This window comes from Drosophila miranda, chromosome XR, assembly GCF_003369915.1.
Source record: "Drosophila miranda strain MSH22 chromosome XR, D.miranda_PacBio2.1, whole genome shotgun sequence".
Lineage (NCBI taxonomy): Eukaryota > Metazoa > Arthropoda > Insecta > Diptera > Drosophilidae > Drosophila > Drosophila miranda.
Genome location: NC_046674.1, coordinates 2,245,353 through 2,262,471, shown reverse-complemented (window position 1 = coordinate 2,262,471; position 17,119 = coordinate 2,245,353). Strand labels below are relative to the sequence as shown.

The 17,119-nt window shown below is 45.4% G+C and overlaps 1 protein-coding gene, 1 long non-coding RNA gene and 1 other non-coding gene across 12 annotated transcripts in view; 1 reads left to right on the top strand and 2 right to left on the bottom strand.

Moving 5' to 3' along the window:
• LOC108151110 (nuclear anchorage protein 1) overlaps positions 1 to 10,956 on the top strand; it is a 139,634-nt gene extending 128,678 nt beyond the window's left edge. For 7 of the 9 annotated variants that reach the window (XM_033386978.1, XM_033386979.1, XM_033386980.1 and 4 more), the window contains 5 exons: positions 34 to 494; positions 562 to 667; positions 7,995 to 8,170; positions 8,235 to 8,650; positions 8,712 to 10,956. In XM_033386978.1, the coding sequence (XP_033242869.1) occupies positions 34 to 494; positions 562 to 667; positions 7,995 to 8,170; positions 8,235 to 8,650; positions 8,712 to 9,732 (2,180 nt within the window). In that variant the 3' untranslated portion in view covers positions 9,733 to 10,956. Of the gene's footprint in view, positions 1 to 33; positions 495 to 561; positions 668 to 3,036; positions 3,774 to 7,117; positions 7,411 to 7,994; positions 8,171 to 8,234; positions 8,651 to 8,711 lie in introns of those variants that run through there. The other 2 variants (XM_017279515.2, XM_033386982.1) reach the window with 2 other exon arrangements.
• A 1,681-nt stretch (positions 10,957 to 12,637) lies between these two features.
• On the bottom strand, positions 12,638 to 14,789 carry LOC117186702. 2 transcript variants are annotated; one of them, XR_004471642.1, is made up of 3 exons: positions 13,865 to 14,789; positions 13,601 to 13,731; positions 12,638 to 13,507 (listed from the first exon to the last, which is right to left on the bottom strand). It is a non-coding gene; the product is annotated as an uncharacterized LOC117186702 (long non-coding RNA). The 2 variants fall into 2 exon arrangements; XR_004471643.1 differs by having other exon boundaries at positions 13,893 to 14,789.
• Trnae-cuc lies at positions 12,844 to 12,915 on the bottom strand. Its single transcript has one exon. It is a non-coding gene; the product is annotated as a tRNA-Glu (tRNA).
• Positions 14,790 to 17,119: the final 2,330 nt, after the last annotated feature.

The following is a 17,119-nucleotide window of genomic DNA, read 5'->3' as shown; positions in this document are numbered from 1 at the left end:
CCCAACTACCATCTCTCCGCCTCTGCTCCTCAGATATGGATGAAACCATTTGCAATACACAAAAGGATAAGGATCAGCAGAATCTTCAGGGCCAGCCCTCACTTTCGGCCTCTGCCACAGCCCTGATGACGCCTCCAGCGAATCAGCAGCTGAATCTGCGGACCGAATCCGTGGGTCGCAAGCTGGACTTTGGCGCTGGTGCAGGTGCAGGGGCAGGCATGAGCCACTCGGCACAGTCCCTGCTCCGCCGCACTTCGGAGAGCGACACCTCCACCAGGAGACGCCGCACTGTGACCGCCGATGAGAGGCGCCGCTCCTCCAGGAACCTGGAGAAGTCCATCAAGCTGATTCCAGCCTCGACTGGGTCATCCAGCAGCGATGACTCCGAGGACGGGGAGCAGGAGATGCGCTCGCTCCTGCAGCAGAGTCGCCATCAATTGGAGGACACTAGAGCCTTGAAGATCAGATGTCATCTGCTCCGCCCAGAAGATTATGTAAGGACAAGCAGAGAAGAGCCTTAAGGGAACGGCGTACTAATTTCTACTTCTTGTGGCCTTGCAGAATGAAATCATCAACACTTGCCGCGATAACATTCGCTGCCTGGAGGCCGTGCTCCGCGGTCCACCCGGCACAGTCCTCTCCAACCAGTGCGCTGGCCAGACAAAAGGTGAGTCCCAGCAGCAGCCTCCATCATCATCATCAACATCATCCGTCAGAAGGCGAAGGCGCCAGCACCTGGCTGCCACACCCGAAGGGGATGCAGATACAGATGCAGAACCGATCCCCATTCCAGGTGGAAGTTTAGCCATCGCCGAGTGCAAGTGTGCGCCCATTACCCGCTTTGTGGCGCGACTCTTGGAGTTCGTTATGGACCTGGGCAATCTGCTGGAGCACTTTGCGCTCTACAGGTTCCTGGCCGGGACTCTCAGGTCGCTCTATGCGCTGGTCAACCGGCCCATGGGGCCTCTCGAGCGGCTCTTTGGGGGCCTTAGGGGTCTGCTATGAGCAGGAATGCCCCTCATACGCGGCGGGGTTGGGGGGTCTTGGCCAGGCTTTAAGCATGAACCGAATCTGTATTATTTGGATGTATTATACATGGATCCTTAAACCATTATACGATATACGATGTACGATTTACGGTACGATGTGATACGATTTAAACGAATTTTGTTGCTGCATTTGATAAAACGCATTTCGCATCGAATCTTCCACACAATTTGCCTTACTGATCTTTTCTCTGTTTAATTTTATTATTTTTAAATAATTTTATTTTTGTTCAATTATTTTGCTTATTCTTGCGCATTTGTTTTTTTTTCCTTCTTTCATTTTTTTGGCAATAAAAATTACGTTTTGAGCATCGAAACACCAAAAGCAGAACTAAAATTGTTATAATTCTTTGTTGCCAGAGTTATTTTTCGATATTTATCGATAATTTCATGATATTTTCTGATATTTTTGGTGTTTTGTCATATGTCATCCTTCTGTTTAACTCCATGTAGAGCCGCCTAATGCCTGTGTTTTTGTCAAATGTCTTAACAAAATCAATTTAACTATCTAATAATCATCGTTAATTACCGTTAAACTCTCTGTTTAGTTTGCTTTGAGTTTAGTTATGACATCAATCGTCGTAGAATAGCACTAATCGTACGAACGTACTGTACTCCCCAAAGCGGTAATGGGTCCACCCCATATCCACACTCGTACTCAAACAGATCTTAGTCTTAAGTTCTAGCTCATAAGTTTTTAGCTCTAAGCATTTAATTTAGATTTTTATAACGACATCCAAAGGTGTCCGTCTGCCGAACACCTCTAAAGGCTATCGGTTAACTGTTAATACTTCCATATCTACTGCAATTTCCTGTAAGGAATATCTCTACTCTGCACCGTACTGATTCTCTACTGATCTGTGACCTCTAATCGTTTCAGCCACACTACATTTAACAGTTTATACATTCAGCACATAGTTACTCCTTTGAATTATTGATTATTATCAATCGAATCGGGAGATATCTCCCATTTTATAGAAAAAGTCCACCCAAGAGGGTTCTTCTACCAGAATTCGACACGAATACTACATGCATTTTACACATCATCTACGCAAGGGGTTGTGTCTTGGCTAAAGTTTTGAAAGCACTTCTCGTATATTCGAAGCTGTAGTTCCTCTCCTTCAGATGGAAACCTCTTAAATTTTCCTCATTCTTTGAAGTGTTTACACAGTATTTAGATTAGGCCCATAAATCTGATTAATAGAGGAGGGGAAAATTCTACCTAGACCTAGGCCAGCTGTCTTAATTTTGACCCCTCCCAAGAGCAAATTTATTTTTGCCCACTGACGTCATGTGTACAAGTCTTCTGGCAGCGCAAAAATGTATAAACAAATGTGTTTGGGGAGGGAAAAGATTTTAAAACAAAGAGAAAACGAGGGTTGATTGATATCTACGTATTCTAGCAATAATGAGGGTTTCTTCAGAAAATTATTACAACTGTAGAGTTTAATGGATATTGTTAGTGAACTTTAAAACTGTAGGCTGGGCTTTTCAGCAAGCGCTAGATGTCGCCTTGGAGGTTAAAGTCAACGTCAAACTGTGGCTCAAGCTTTAATGAGAGCTTTAGCTTGCTATCGCTATCATCATCTCTCTATCTCTCTCTCTCTTGCTGTTGTTGTTCCCCATCTAATTCAGTAGAAAATGACGTCGTCGATTTTGGCCTTTGCTCTCTTTAAGCTGCCGAAACTAATAAGCAGACCCTCTCTCTCTCACACAAACACAACCAAATTTACACAGAGAGAGTGCCGAGAGTGACAAAAGCGTGTGACAAAGCCAAGTTCAAAACTTATTTTCTCACACGCTTTTTCCATGTGTCTGTTGCTTCTCTCCCTCTCTGCCGCTTGCCTCTCGCGGACGGCACATTTCCACCACCTGAAAAGCTGCGCTGCTGCTGCTGCGCCAAAAGCAATAAAAAGAAATAAGTGTAACTGTGCTGTGCTGAGAGCTTTGCTGTCGCTGTTGCTGTCTCTGCCGCTGCCTCTTCCGTCCGGTCCGTCATTCAATTCTCGGCGCGCGTTTCAAGCGGTTCTGTTCTGCCATTTACTTCCCTCCCCATGTCTCTCCCCTCATAAAAACTTTAACTGTGCTTCCGCGAAATTCGCAGTTTTCCCAAGAATCTCCTTGAATATCTCTCTCTCTCGCTCTCCGTCATCACTCCCGAAAATACCTGTGATACAAAGGAAATAATTCACCAAAATCCTCGCCTGAAATCCTAGTCTTGCCATTCATAAAAAGTCGCGTGCTTTTGCCTTCTGACGCGTATAAGAGTTTCGATTCGCTCTGTTCTAAGAGTGTGCCGTAGTGTTTCCCCTCCGTTAACGTTTCGAGGTCGCGTAAACAAATTTCCCAGCACTTCTGTGCGATTCCTATAGTTTTTTGTTTGCGTGGAAGATTGAAAGTAAAATTGAAATGCTTTCAAACACAAATTGATTACGAAAATTGATTTCAAGTGCTGTTCGTAACAAAAACAAACAAGAAGTGGGTCACACTACAAGGAGGGGAGAGGAGAGAAGCAGCGCAGCAGCAGCGGCAGCAGTGGATACCTTTCGCTCCTACTTCCTTAGACTTCCTTAAAGGGGAGTGAAACTTTGAGAGCGGGAAATAGAAGAGAGAAAGCTCTTCCCTTCGTCATGACAAAAGTCAGTGTGGCCGTTCAGACGGACCTCTCCGAAATGCTCTTCTCCGCCAGCTCGTCCGCCAACACCTCGCGCTCCTCGTCGGAACAAGGTAAACAGAAAGAGAAACCCTCAACAAACGAAAGAAAGAGAAAAGAGCGAGCAGTGTCTCCATAGAGAGATGATGTGAAATGGAGTAGGGTAAACATAATTGGGAAACAGGTGTAAACGATGCAGGGGAATGTGTGGTGTCGTATGGACGATGATGAGCTAAGATCGTACACAAAAGATAAGAGCGAAAACGAGACAAAGATAATTGAGCCACTAAAAGGGGGAGGGGGAAGACTGGGAGATGACGAGTCTGAAGATACTCTAGTGGCATGCGAAGAGATAAAAGAGAAACAGACATAAGTATGGCTAACTCATTAGAAGAACTTAAGTACAGGGAAAGCTAGCAGCACTACTTAGAGAGGAGCTACCATGGGCGGACAATCCATTCGTGGAAACTTTGCTTGTGGGAATTAGAGAGAGAAAGCAGCATTCACTACACTCGTTCCTAAAACATATCTCCAACTTCTGCAGCCGCAACTGTACGACACTTGTAAAACGCTTTCACAATACAGACTCTCATCTGGAAACACTCATCCCGAACCATTCACAAACAGAGATCCATAGCTCTGTTATGGATCATAAACCCCGCACTCGACTACCCCCCTCTGACCCCCTCCCCACCGCTCTGCTCTCTTTGTTCCGCTAGAAGTTGCGTTATTCCAACTGTAATAATTCCCATGATCCGAGGAAAGCTTGCATCACTCCACTCAGCCGATGATTGGCTCAGCTTCTGGCTGCACCCAGAGATTGCTGTGGAGTGTTCTGGCAGACACATTGACCGACTTCCAGCCCATAGGCAACCATCTATAAGCCATTTTCCATTCCATCTGCAATACAAGCTGCCAAATTGGGCTGCAGCTCCATCGGACACTTGGGGTTCTCGCTCGTAACAGGCATTGGCTGACTGCTAATTAAGGTTAGGTTCTGGCCATGCATTTCATGGTTTGCCGCTTTGCTGCTCCTCTGGCCACACTCATTAACGGTAAACACGAACAGGGCCACACTTTTATGGGGAAGCGTTTCGTTTCGTTTCGCTTTGAAGTTTCATAAGAAGTTGTTGGCTTTGCATTTTGGAGTCGTGGAGTTGTGGAGTCGTGGAGTCGGGGGGGAAAAAAGCCGGAACCGGTTGCCTCAATTAGCTCATAACTTGCGTCTCCGCCTCTATATGGGGTGTATGGTATATGGTATATCTCTCTGTCCAAGTTCAAGTTCTCTATTGTCATTCGATACCATTAATTATTCGGTTGTGCCCCATTTGTGGTTGACCTTCGATTCATTAGAAAAGTGAGTTCCAACGAAATGGAATCGAATCGATTTATTAGTTTTGCTATACTCTAAATATTTCAATGCGAATCTCTTAAGGGCAATGACCCTCACACACACACACACACACACACACCTTTCCATTTGCATTTCCGTTTATAGATTTCCTGCTTGAATCGGGAAATTTATGACTTCAGTCATGCAGAAACAGAAACCTCCACCAGACCAGACCAGACCCACATTTCCATTTCCATTCGCATCTCTATGCTAATTTTTCTGCTATATGTTTGAGATTCTCTCTCTCGTTCTCTCCCTCTCTCTTTCTCTCTGATTCTCTAATCAGCATTTAAAAATATCTTTTGCTAATTGTCTATAATTGCTTGTCTCTGTTGCTCATCGACAGAGACAGAGACAGGGACAGAGCCACAAACAGAACCACATAATTATTCAAGATTACGAGTATTATTATGTGTTTTTGGCAAATATTTTGAGCTCTGACTTGGGTCAGCCCCTGTCGCTGTCCCTGTCCCTGTACGTTCCACTGTTCGTTTTTGGAGGTAGTTTCTCTGATTACCTCACCTTTCTAGCGTTTTGTTTGCTGTTTTATCTTGAACCGAAATACCTTTTGAGGCATTCTCCGATTCGGGCGGAAGGTAGTAACTGGCTCCACGCCCTTTTGTCGCATTTTGGGCAAGGCTGATGGCTGATGGCCCTTTGACACGCCAATTCCCGGGCTAAAAGCAATCAAAGGAAGGATGTGTTGCATAAGGAAGATTGAGGTAGTAAGCCTAAGGAAGTTCCTTTTTTTATGGAAGAAATGAAGTGAAAATAATATTCGAGAGGGCAAAACACAGGGTCTGATAAGGGTCCCAGAGAGCTCTGCCTGTAAACAATTCGCCTTAACAAAGAGTCTTATATTACTCGTAAAATAAACTGAAATATAAGTCTCGAATGAATTGCATTCGACAACGGACTGTTCTCTCATGGCGACACCTCTCTCTCTCTCTCTCTCTCTCTCTCTCGCTCTCTATAAGTGGTCGTATTCCTCCCACACAAATAAATAAATTCTCATATTCAGACTGAAACTGTTGCCAGCAGTTGCGGCACACGTCAACGACCTTGGTGTATCAGCCCCTCCCTCCTCCCCTCCGGCCCCCTGCCCCCTTGCGGTTTTTGCATTTTCATTTGTTTGCTGTTTTCGCGAAAAATGTATTTTGCATGTCAGCTAAGAGGCTTAAAAAAGCAAAGAAGAGACCGAGGGAAATCAGCATATTTTTGATGAAATTGAAATTAGTTTCGGTTAGGTTTTCCCTGCATATTAATTATACCCATATATACCCCACCACCCCCTACCCGTTGGAAAATCGGAAAAGTGCAATTCATTTAGCTGGACGGATGATTATCGCAGGGAGAAAGTCTCTTCGGGGCAGTCATCTCTCTATCTCTTCGGCCCGTTTAGTGGCTAATCAATTTTATGTGCAATTTTTTCGCACTTTTTGCTTTTTGCTTTATGCTGGCAGGTGCCTCTGCAGCTGTGGGCCGATCATCGGAGAGGATTACTCAATATCTTTCAGTCGGAAAGCAGGTGGAGTTGAACCCGTCCGCCCCCCCTGAACCGAACCCAACCGCACCGAACCCCCCACTCGAACGAACGAACTTGTTTGATCGCGTACCAGATTGTGTAATGCAATAAAAGTGCGTGGAGGCTCATACATCAACCTCGAACTTCCTCTGTAGCTTCTTCTCTCTCTCTGTCTCTGTCTCTGTCTTTTCCAACCAAGTCGAGCCTGTCTCGATCTGTCACCCAACCAGTCGGATCCCCCTGACCGATAAAGGAGAAGAGGCCTAGCGTGCACCACCCCAACAAAAGTGCGTACATGCATCAATGTCGAACCCCCTCCGTCCCCTTCCCCTTCTCCTGCCACCTCCCTACTTGCATTTGGTTGCGCTCGACTCGCTCTGTGGGTTGCACTCCATTGTGGGGGCTGCATGCAACGCGTGGCTGGAGCTTGGGCTGCAACCAAGCGGAGCTTGCTCGAGTCCGCACTGAGGTTCACTCAACTAGATTGAGTTTGGATGCGAACACGTTCGGTTGTGATTTGTGTCCTACCCGCCAGCAAGTACTACTGGCTCCTGCTCTGCCTTTGCTTATCGCAGATCAGTAGAAACACCGTTTTTGGCTGGCCCCAAGGTGAAAGTACTTTGCGAACAAGTCAACATCACGCACTGCATTTCAATTAGCCAAAGGGCTGGCCACACACGCAGTTTTGCAGTTTGGCAGTGGGACAACAGCTGTTCTTTGTTTGATCTGCTCCAGTCGAACCCTCATTTCACAAGAGTCGCAGTCCAGTCCCCCCTCTCTGGCTCTCCAACGGGTGAGTGTTTGTGGTTGCGGTTCTCCCTGTTCTTTTGTTCGCCAAAACTTGGAGCTGTTGCTGTTCTGATGTTCTGAGTCGCAGTCAAACTTGTTCGAAGTCTGACTGGCTTTAGATCCAACCAGTCCGCCCTATGCTCCGATCAAAGCCAACCCACGATGCCTCTTTTGTTCTGATCAAATTTTAGACCCTGGAGAGGGGTACATAATCCACGGCAAGGGGTAATGGTAAAGGTAAAGGTAAACCGTTCAACCAAGTCTTTTCCAATTTGTAAAATCGTTTCCAATGAGACAAATCATTTCAACCGCAAAAGCAATTGAAAACTGTTTTTCCTGCTGCAAATAAAGAGTTTTCACTTTTCTCCAGCAATTTTGCGGCGTTTAAGTGTGGGGGGAAAAGCGAAAGGTATTCATTACAAAGGGCCGCAAATGGAAATGAGATTGGAGACCAATTAGAAGGCCTTTCTCTCTGGCTCTCTGGCACTCTGTCTCTTATTCGGTGCACTCTCTTAACCGTTAACTCTCTCGATTTCACCCCTAACCCACCACCACCAACCTCATCCTCAACACCCTCTTCTTTTGCAGATCTGCTGTCCGCCTGGGAGGATCTACTGTCCTGGAGCGAGAATGCCTCTGCCGCCCGTCGCCTCCAACAGGAGATGAGCGCCTTGAAGCAGACGCTCCAGCGACTGGGCGATAAACCCACTCCGGAGTTGCTGGACACGGAACCAGCTATTCAGATAGCAGTGGAGGCCCTGAAGGTACGTCATCCTATTGAAATCTCTATGGGATCTCCCACTTAATCCTCGCTCCATCTCCCTGCAGTCCGAACAGAGCCAGCTTTCCAGCTACCGCACACACATGCTGCGTCTGAACGCATCCGTCCACAGCTGGCTGACACGCCAGGAGAGACGCCTGCAAAGCGCTCTGGAGGAGCAGCACCAACAGAATCCACCACAGGAGTCCGAACAACCAGTGAAGGAAGAGCAATCTGGAATGAAGGAGGAGCCCTCCAGCAAGAAGGAGGATCAGTCCGCCAAGAAAGAGCTCAACGGATCGGTGGCCATCACCGTCACCGACAGCAATGGCAACCAGGTGGAATCGTTGGCCACCGGAGAGGCTTCCACTTCCACTGGTGCCTGGGATGTCCACTCTCTGATGTCCGCCGAACAGGAGTTCCACAAGCACCTCAAAAACGAGGTCAGCGACATGTACAGCGCTTGGGATGAGGCAGATGCCAGGTACGTCCTATCCGTATTATTGTATCTCTCCACAAATCTCTAACTACGAAATCCCTTATAGAATCAACACTCAACTGGAGAAGCTCACCGCCTCACTGATTGCCTGGCGACAGCTGGAGTCGGGCTTGAGTGAATTCCACTTGGCTTTGGGACAGGATAGAGGAACACTCGAGGGCCTCGAGGGAGCCCTGGACAAGGGACAGACCACGCCCGTTGAGCTCGCACAGAACGTGAAGCTGGTGGCCAAGCTGCTCTCCGAGAAGATGCACGTCAGCCAGGAACAGATGATAGCCGTCCAGCAGCACCTGGACCCCAATCAGCTCTACCACATCGCAAAGTTCACGGCTTCGAACGGCTCCCTCTCCGACTCGGGCATCTCTGATGGTGGAGCCACCTCCGATGGCGGTCTTTCCGAACGGGAACGCCGTCTGGGTGTGCTCCGCCGTCTGGCCAAGCAGCTGGAGCTGGCTCTTGCCCCCGGAAGCGAGGCCATGCGCTCGATTGCCGCCCGAATGGAGAGCGCCGAGGCAGAGCTGAAGCACCTACAAAACACCTGTCGGGATCTGATTGTGCGAACCGCTGCCTCCCACCAGCAGAAGCAGCAGCACCAGCAGCAACAGGTGGCTCCCAAGGTCAACGGGCATGTGAAGAAGGCGAGTGCCGGCAAGGGGCAGGCCCAGGAGAAGCCGCAATCTCCGGGAAAACGCAGAAACGCCCGCAAAACGCGTCAGGCACAGAAAGCCGGAGAAGATCAGACGGAAGAGCATTCAGAGGAAAGGCAGAAGACTGTCGTGATCCTGACCAGTGGCGATGGCGGCGGTGACCCCTCCGACGATCCCTCGCTGCTCCTCAGCCTCGAAAGCGGGGAAGAGGATGGCGCAACCGATGGGGACGAAGGAAAGGTGCCACCGCGCGGATGGGCATGGCGCATCGCCCGTGCGGCAGTGCCAATGCAGCTCGCGCTCATCACGTTCTTCTGCGCTGCTTGCCTCATGCAGCCCAACTGCTGCGACAATCTCAACAACCTGTCGATGAGCTTCACCCCGCAGCTGCGGTACATCCGCGGCCCGCCTCCGATTTGAGCGCCAGAAAGTCGCGTGCATCTCGTTGTAGATTATGTTACGTTATGTTAAGGCACTTAACAGTAGTAACTACCAGGTGTGGACACTGGACGCCCGTCCATCCAATCCATGCAACAACCGCCGCATTCGACGCGCAGCTCCATAGATGAGCTCGCTAGCGTTTTTAAACGCCCGCCCAGCGGCAGTTGACGCGTTTTTAAACGTTCTGTGGAAAACGCAGCGCTCCTCCGGAGAGGGGTACAATTTTTATATGTCTAATTATAGATAGTGGTCGCGTATTGGAACTTTAGTTAACACTAAGAATTTTTTTTGTAATTTCGGTTAATTTCCTACGCGTTTAGGATGCAATTTTTGATGAATGATGAACGATTTACGATCGAAAAGAACGAATGATGATTGATGGAAAAAGCTCAAGCTAAGCAAAACAGTACTTATGACAAAACTATACTGGAGAGCCACATATCGACTACCGCATGAAAGGGGTTTCCCCCGAGCAATCCCCAACCCAAGGAACCCTTAAGAATAGGTGTCTCTCCCGGAGGAATCAGAGGAATCGTCAAACCCAAGGAACCCACAGGAAAATCCATACATATATGGCGATAGATCCCCAGTTAATATTTATACGAACAAATTTCAAGCATTTTTTGTAGACTTTTTTGTTTGAAAAACACTAAAGTGCCTAAGAAATGCGAACTGTGAAAAGGGAAGCCCCAATGGGCAGAGAATATCCCTAGAGAGAACTATGAAAAATTGTATCAAAAGAGAGCAATCGTATCCCAGGCATCAAAGCAAAACAGAAGCTAAATGCCACAAAACTACAAGCGGAACCAGAAATGGATCTAAAAGCAAAGCCAGAACTAGTGCTAGAACTAAAACGGGAAGCAGAACTGGAAGTAAAAGTATCTCTAAAACTGGAACTGGAACTGGAACCAGAAGTATCACTCAAACTGCATTAAAATCAAGAGTTTCTATTTTTATATTCAATGCAACTACATACACACCATCTCCCAATCGATCCCCCTACCTTTTATGTCTATTATATTAATAGGATATAGATAAACCTTATAAGATTTTGCAAAACTAAAAAAAAAATGAAAAAAAATATATAATTTTCTAAGATCATCTTAAATTATGATTTAGTCGAGTTCTGGCAGTTAAATTGTAATCTAAGGTTTTTTTTTTTTCTTCTTTAAGGTTTTCTATACTTTGTGCGTTTTCAAAACTTTAATGGCAGTAAAACAAGAGCAAAATAAGGAATGAGTTTATAAAAGTTCAAGAATAAAAGTATTTAAATGAAAAAGAAGGATGTCTTTCGAAATTCTTTATGGAACGGAAATTATTGTGCTACCCCTCTCGAGGATATTTTTCCGATCACGAAAAGTTGGGGCAAGCCGGGCAGGATACTTGATCCTTGCTAAGGATTCCATCAAATCGGGGATATTTTTCTAATCACAGGAAGCCATCGGACACCTAGATCGGTCCACAAATAGCCGAGTCTAACTAAATAAGTATGTCGGGTATGTCGAAGTAGTTATCCAAGGATCAAGGATATTTTTCCGATAAAAGGAAGTCGTCACACGTCCCGTTCTAGTCCCAAATAATGGAGAAAACAAGATATATATTACTAGACGAAATATTCTTGATTTCTGATCCTTGATAAGGACTCCATAAAATCAAAGATTTTCTTCCGTTCACAGGAAGCCGTCGCTCGCCAGGATCGGTCCACAAATAACGGAGCTACGGGTACAACAACAACCCTCAACTAGTGTCCGCTCAAATGGCCAAAAACGAGAATTTCAGACCTGGCATACCAGGCGAACAGAAATCAGCAGAAGGTAGCTGGTTTTTTTTTGCGTGCCCCCAAAAGTATGCACCGGGTTTTTCCATTAGCTAAAGTTGCTTTCTGCTGATTTCTGTTCGCCTGGTACCTCGATTTGAAATTTCTTTGTTTTCGCTGTTCACGTCGACCTTAATTGTCATTTTTTCTTTGGCTATATCTCGACTGTTTAAAGGCCGATCAGGGCGTGGCATGTCTTTTTGTGATCGGGAGAGTCCTGCCAATCGATTGGCATCAGAAAAAAGGACATCCATGTCCTCACGATCTTCGCAAAAAATCATGATGGTTACATCATTAAATTTGCCAAAAATCGGCCTCATTTTCGAAGTCGAGATTTTGATGCCGTTCGACAGTCTGGATCTTCGCAATCCTGGAGGAGTTGGTCCTTCTCCGATTTGGCCCTATTTGCCCGAGATATAGCCTTCCAAAGATTGGGATTTGCACATCGTTCAAATACTGGTTTTATCTGTACGCTATATCTCGACTATTTATGGGCCGATCAGGGCGTGGCATGTCTTTTCGTGATCGGAAGAGTCCTGCCAATCGATTGGCATCAGAAAAAAGGACATCCATGTCCTCACGATCTTCGCAAAAAATCATGATGGTTACATCATTAAATTTGCCAAAAATCGGCCTCATTTTCGAAGTCGAGATTCTGATGCCGTTCGACAGTCTGGATCTTCGCAATCCTGGAGGAGTTGGTCCTTCTCCGATTTGGCCCTATTTGCCCGAGATATAGCCTTCCAAAGATTGGGATTTGCACATCGTGCAAATACTGGTTTTATCTGTACGCTATATCTCGACTATTTATGGGCCGATCAGGGCGTGGCATGCCTTTTTGTGATCGAGAGTGTCTTGCCTATCGACTGAAATCCATTGTCTACTATCGTCCGGGCTGAACGTGCCAAACCTTCTTGTGATCGCGAGAATATCCCCGACCATTTGGCATCAAAGACCCCAGTCCAAAAGTTTGCCATGATAAATGTAGCCAGTAAATATCCAATATTTTTACAATTTTAATTTATTTTGTATTATTATTAATAATATTAAAATTATAATTAATTAGTATTGTATTTTCATTCTTGTCATACATTTGTTTATAGTTTTCTCCACTAGAACTAAACAATATGGGATTGATTCTAGCATTACAAAAATTTTTTTTCTCTATTTTCTATCCCTAAAAATAGATTATGACCAGGTTCCGTTCCGCACATCAAAAGGAGCTTTTCTTTGCCAGGTCCTTGCTCAGCGAAAAAAAAGAAACCATTAACAGTTTCCCATACCGGGAATTGAACCCGGGCCTCCCGGGTGAGAGCCGGGTATCCTAACCACTAGACAATATGGGATTGACAATTCCCTGGGAATTCCAACACTCCAAAAATAGATGTTTCTCTTTTTTCTTTCTGTATAAATGGATTTTGTCCTATTTCCGTGCTGGCCACCTTCTCAGCCATAAGCTCGCGCAGACACCTACATGTATGATCTACCAAAATATAAGTCCATGGCATTTCTGTATCGATTGCCTTGCAAGAGACTGGGACTGGGTGCAGCAGTTCAATGAAGTTTGATCGGGGGCTTTTCCTATCTCTATCGCAGGCGATAATTTTTAATCGCGTCCAATCACGTACTTCGATTTTCATTCACTCAGTGCATATTTAACAAATCCATTTTGGGGCGTGTCCCACCCCCTCCTATCACCACTATCGTGATCACTGATCAGCTTTGAATTTCCGATCGATTGGCTACAAAATCTCAAAAGTCATACGAAAAAGTGGAGAAAGGACCTATATGAAAAAGAACGGACAAGCTTGTCACCAAACGTACACATTTCCCCATCAGATGGCGCTGTTTAAAATTACATCCAATACGTAGCGAAATTTGTAGTTGACGTGTAGTTACCGTGTAGTTACCATGCAGTAAAATGCATTATTTTTAATACTGAAATTTAAATATACAAAAAATACGATAAATTATTATTAATATTATAATAAATATTATTTTTTCCATTTTCTATTGTACTGTTAAACTTACAGTTTTTTTAACATATTATTTTGTTGTCTAAGATTTGTGGGCCGATCTGGGTTTGATTTGCATTTTTGGGATCGGGAAAATCTCCATGATTGTAGATGATCCTTGCGGAGAAGGTGGCGATGATATACAAGCTAGAAATGCACCCAAGATAAGTTTCCAAGAAAAGCCATACAATATATTTCCTGCATTTATTCGCATTAGCCTACAATTTGTTTTTGTGCCAGAATACTAACAGCCTTAATGTATACTTTGTCTAAGACATACCTATGTACATTCATTTGAACACCCTTACCAAAGTCTCATTCTGGACCATGAGGCGCTTGCAGGGGATCGACAGGCGGCACCTTCCGGGGACCTTTCTCCATAAGCGGCAGGGCCGTACAAGTAAAAGAACAAAAAGTAATAAGATGAGAAAGTTATACATACATATGTACATGTTTATGTGATACTTCAGTTCGATACACGTCCGAAGTTGTATTTGATTTCGAAACTATTTGGGGCTCCACACAATAGTCGAAATATTTCGGAAAGCACCCTTTAAAATTCTTTGTTTTTTGCAATCTTGGAGATTTTAAAACTGAAAATTCAAAACGACGTCTGACATCCAGAGAGAGCCCCTGAAGCCGCAAGCCGCTGAAGGTCGATCCAAGATCGTTGTTCCAAATAAATACAAAGATCCTAAAAAGGTGGCCATATTCTCCTTTAGAGTCCATCATTTAGGAGCACATTTCTACATCTATTGCCCTTGGTAAACATCGAATTTAGCATATCCCTTTGAAACACTAGCGAAAGTACTACGTAGTTTGAGTAATTTTCTACTGGTGGACTGTTAATTCTCCATAAATCCTCACTTTCTCTATTGTGCGAAAAAAGTATCTTCTTTTTATTAACGGTAGATGCTTTCCAAACAAAATAAAACACTATAACTTTTCGTTTCCGTCGGAGAAGAGCGATTCTTTCAGCTCTGGAAACTTTAAGCCTCTAAAAACTCCATCTGTGGAGACTTTAAGCTCTTCAAACATTCCTCGAACAACAGTCCTTGGATTATTCCTCCTCATTTCGTTTCGCTTCTTCAATATCCTGTTACGTACACCTATCCGTATCCTATCACACATCCTCCTACTGCGGACAGACAGAACGTCTGCTGACGATGATGGATCTGCGGAAAATGAATCGCGTTGACCTGGACGGAAGCACACCCAAACACCAAACACCCAAACACACTCACAAGAAGAAGGCCAAAAACCAAACACTAGATGCTTTTGCTTTTACATAAGAGAATCCCAGCCAATGGGAGCAGCATTCAAGTATATAACGTTTCCCCTTCATTTGCTCGCCAAATATAGTGCTCACCTTCTAGCGCCCTGAGCTCTCCGTATGTTCATCCCTCTCTGGCCTCTGACCTGGTGCTGCCTTGCAGAGTCGACTCTATGGTTGTCTCTCTCTGTTGCTCGCCTCAGCCTTAGCCTTAGCCGAGACACGAACCACGGCTACAATAAAAAAGCGGAAAAAACGGAAAAATAATAAATTGAAATTATTTTCGAGTGCTGCAAGGTAGTAAATGAAGTCTAGACAGGATTTTTGATGGTAAAACAGTTCTAAAATTGTAGTTAATGCTTAAGCTGCAAAGTCAATCAAGCAGAGCAGGTTTTTCCTGGGAAATAAAGAAGGTTTTCCCAAGTAAATAAAGTGTGGTGGAAATAAATATCCATTTATATAAGTAGGTGTCAAGTCTAGACTGGGACTTGGAAATTAATAAATGTTAAATAGCTAAAGTTTCCTATAGTCCATATCTAGATTCCTATAGTTATAGTCCTGTCCAAAGATTCTTTCTCTAGACAACCGTCGAAAGGGCTCCTATCGAAGTACTGCATAGATGACGGCATTCCTGGAGCTAATTTTACCAGCAAAGTAGCTGCGTAAGGCATATCTGGAGATAACTAAAGGACCCCGTCTCAGGCCAACACCTCCTCCAGATCCTACGCCAGATCCAGAAGTGATAAAAAACCGAAGCGTGCGTCAAGGGCGCGAACAATGAAAACATAATTTTGTTTACGCCTCGAGGGCTAGCACACGCACTCCCCGAGGAGTGAAGACCTGATTCCAGGGAAGTCACCACCGACCGGGGCACGGCCAGAGAAGAGGTCTCAACAATTATAATAATATGCTTACTTACCAGCTGAAAGGGGCGTGGTCGTTGGGGAGGGGTGGGGGGGCGCTCGATTCGCGTGGCAAGGCGGAAGCAGTCCTGAAAATTGAATTTGCATAATTTCCGATGAAAAATTAGTTATAAAAGCAAGAGGCAGGCTGCTGCCTCGAAGGAGGTTAAGTGAGGCTTTAAAGGAGGAAGGGATCACTGAGAATCCCTGAGAACTACATATGTATGTGTGTGGCAAGAAAATCTGCCCTTGAAAGAAGATATAGTGAAGTCTGCCCCCAACGAACTGCCAGAAACAATAGAAATAATATTTTTGATTTGGATTATGGAAATTTCTGGTCCATCTCCGGTTGATTGGAGATTGTCAATAAGCGCTGCCGGACGGAACTGCGCCGGGGCGGGGTGGAGGCGGTGGGAGAATAGTGTTTCTTTCGCCCTCAACCCTTAAGCCATTCATTAAACTTTGTGATTAAACTGACCACCGAGCGAGGGGTTGAGCAGCCGCACCACATCACATCCCTTCCGCATCCAGGACTACGGACACAGTCGTCGGACCAGCAGCCGCATCGCACCATCACCCGTTTAGTGAAGTGAATTGAGTCGAGGAAAAGCGACCAACGTTGACTGCTGACTGCTGACAGGCTCATTAAATGCCGCATTCAGTGGTCCTCTGCTGGACCGTGTGCCTGTCCTTCCCTTTCCCCCCTCCAGGGTGTGTCCTGCGACCTGCTGGACCTGCTTCAGCCTCCCCAAAGCTGGCCACAGGCCAAAGTCAACACGTCAAATTGAATGCCATGCCTCTCAACCAACCTTCAACCTCCAATCTCCAACCTCCGCATTTGCTTCCGCTTCCCTCTGTTTCCCCAGTAGTCCTTGAAGCAGGCTAATTTTCCCCAGCTCAACCTTTAAATTCGCATTTTCCTAGAGAAAAAGAGCGAGAGAGAGAGAGAGAGAGGGAGAGAAACAGAAGCAGAGTAGAAGCCGTCATAAATAATCCCAAGAAAATTGTAGAAAATTGCCGAAACAATTTATGTTGACATTATCTCGAGAGAGACATTTCTGTATCGCTCTCTCTGTCTCTCTCTCTCTCTCTGTCTGTCTGCCTGTCTGGTGGTTTTTCCGCTTTTTCTAGATGATTAATTACCACGAAAAGAAAAATATTTGAATATGAAAAACGATGCCTGATAAGCGGTGGGCGGTGGGCTGTGTTCGTGAATGGAGACGGAAGAGCCGGCAAAACTTTTCCTTATTGCTCCCCAGTTGGCGATAAACTGGGAGGACTTTTAATGAACTAGGCATTTCATCATCTTGTTTTTGAGAGCAAAGATTTCGGGAGAAATGTACGATGCACACTCGTATCT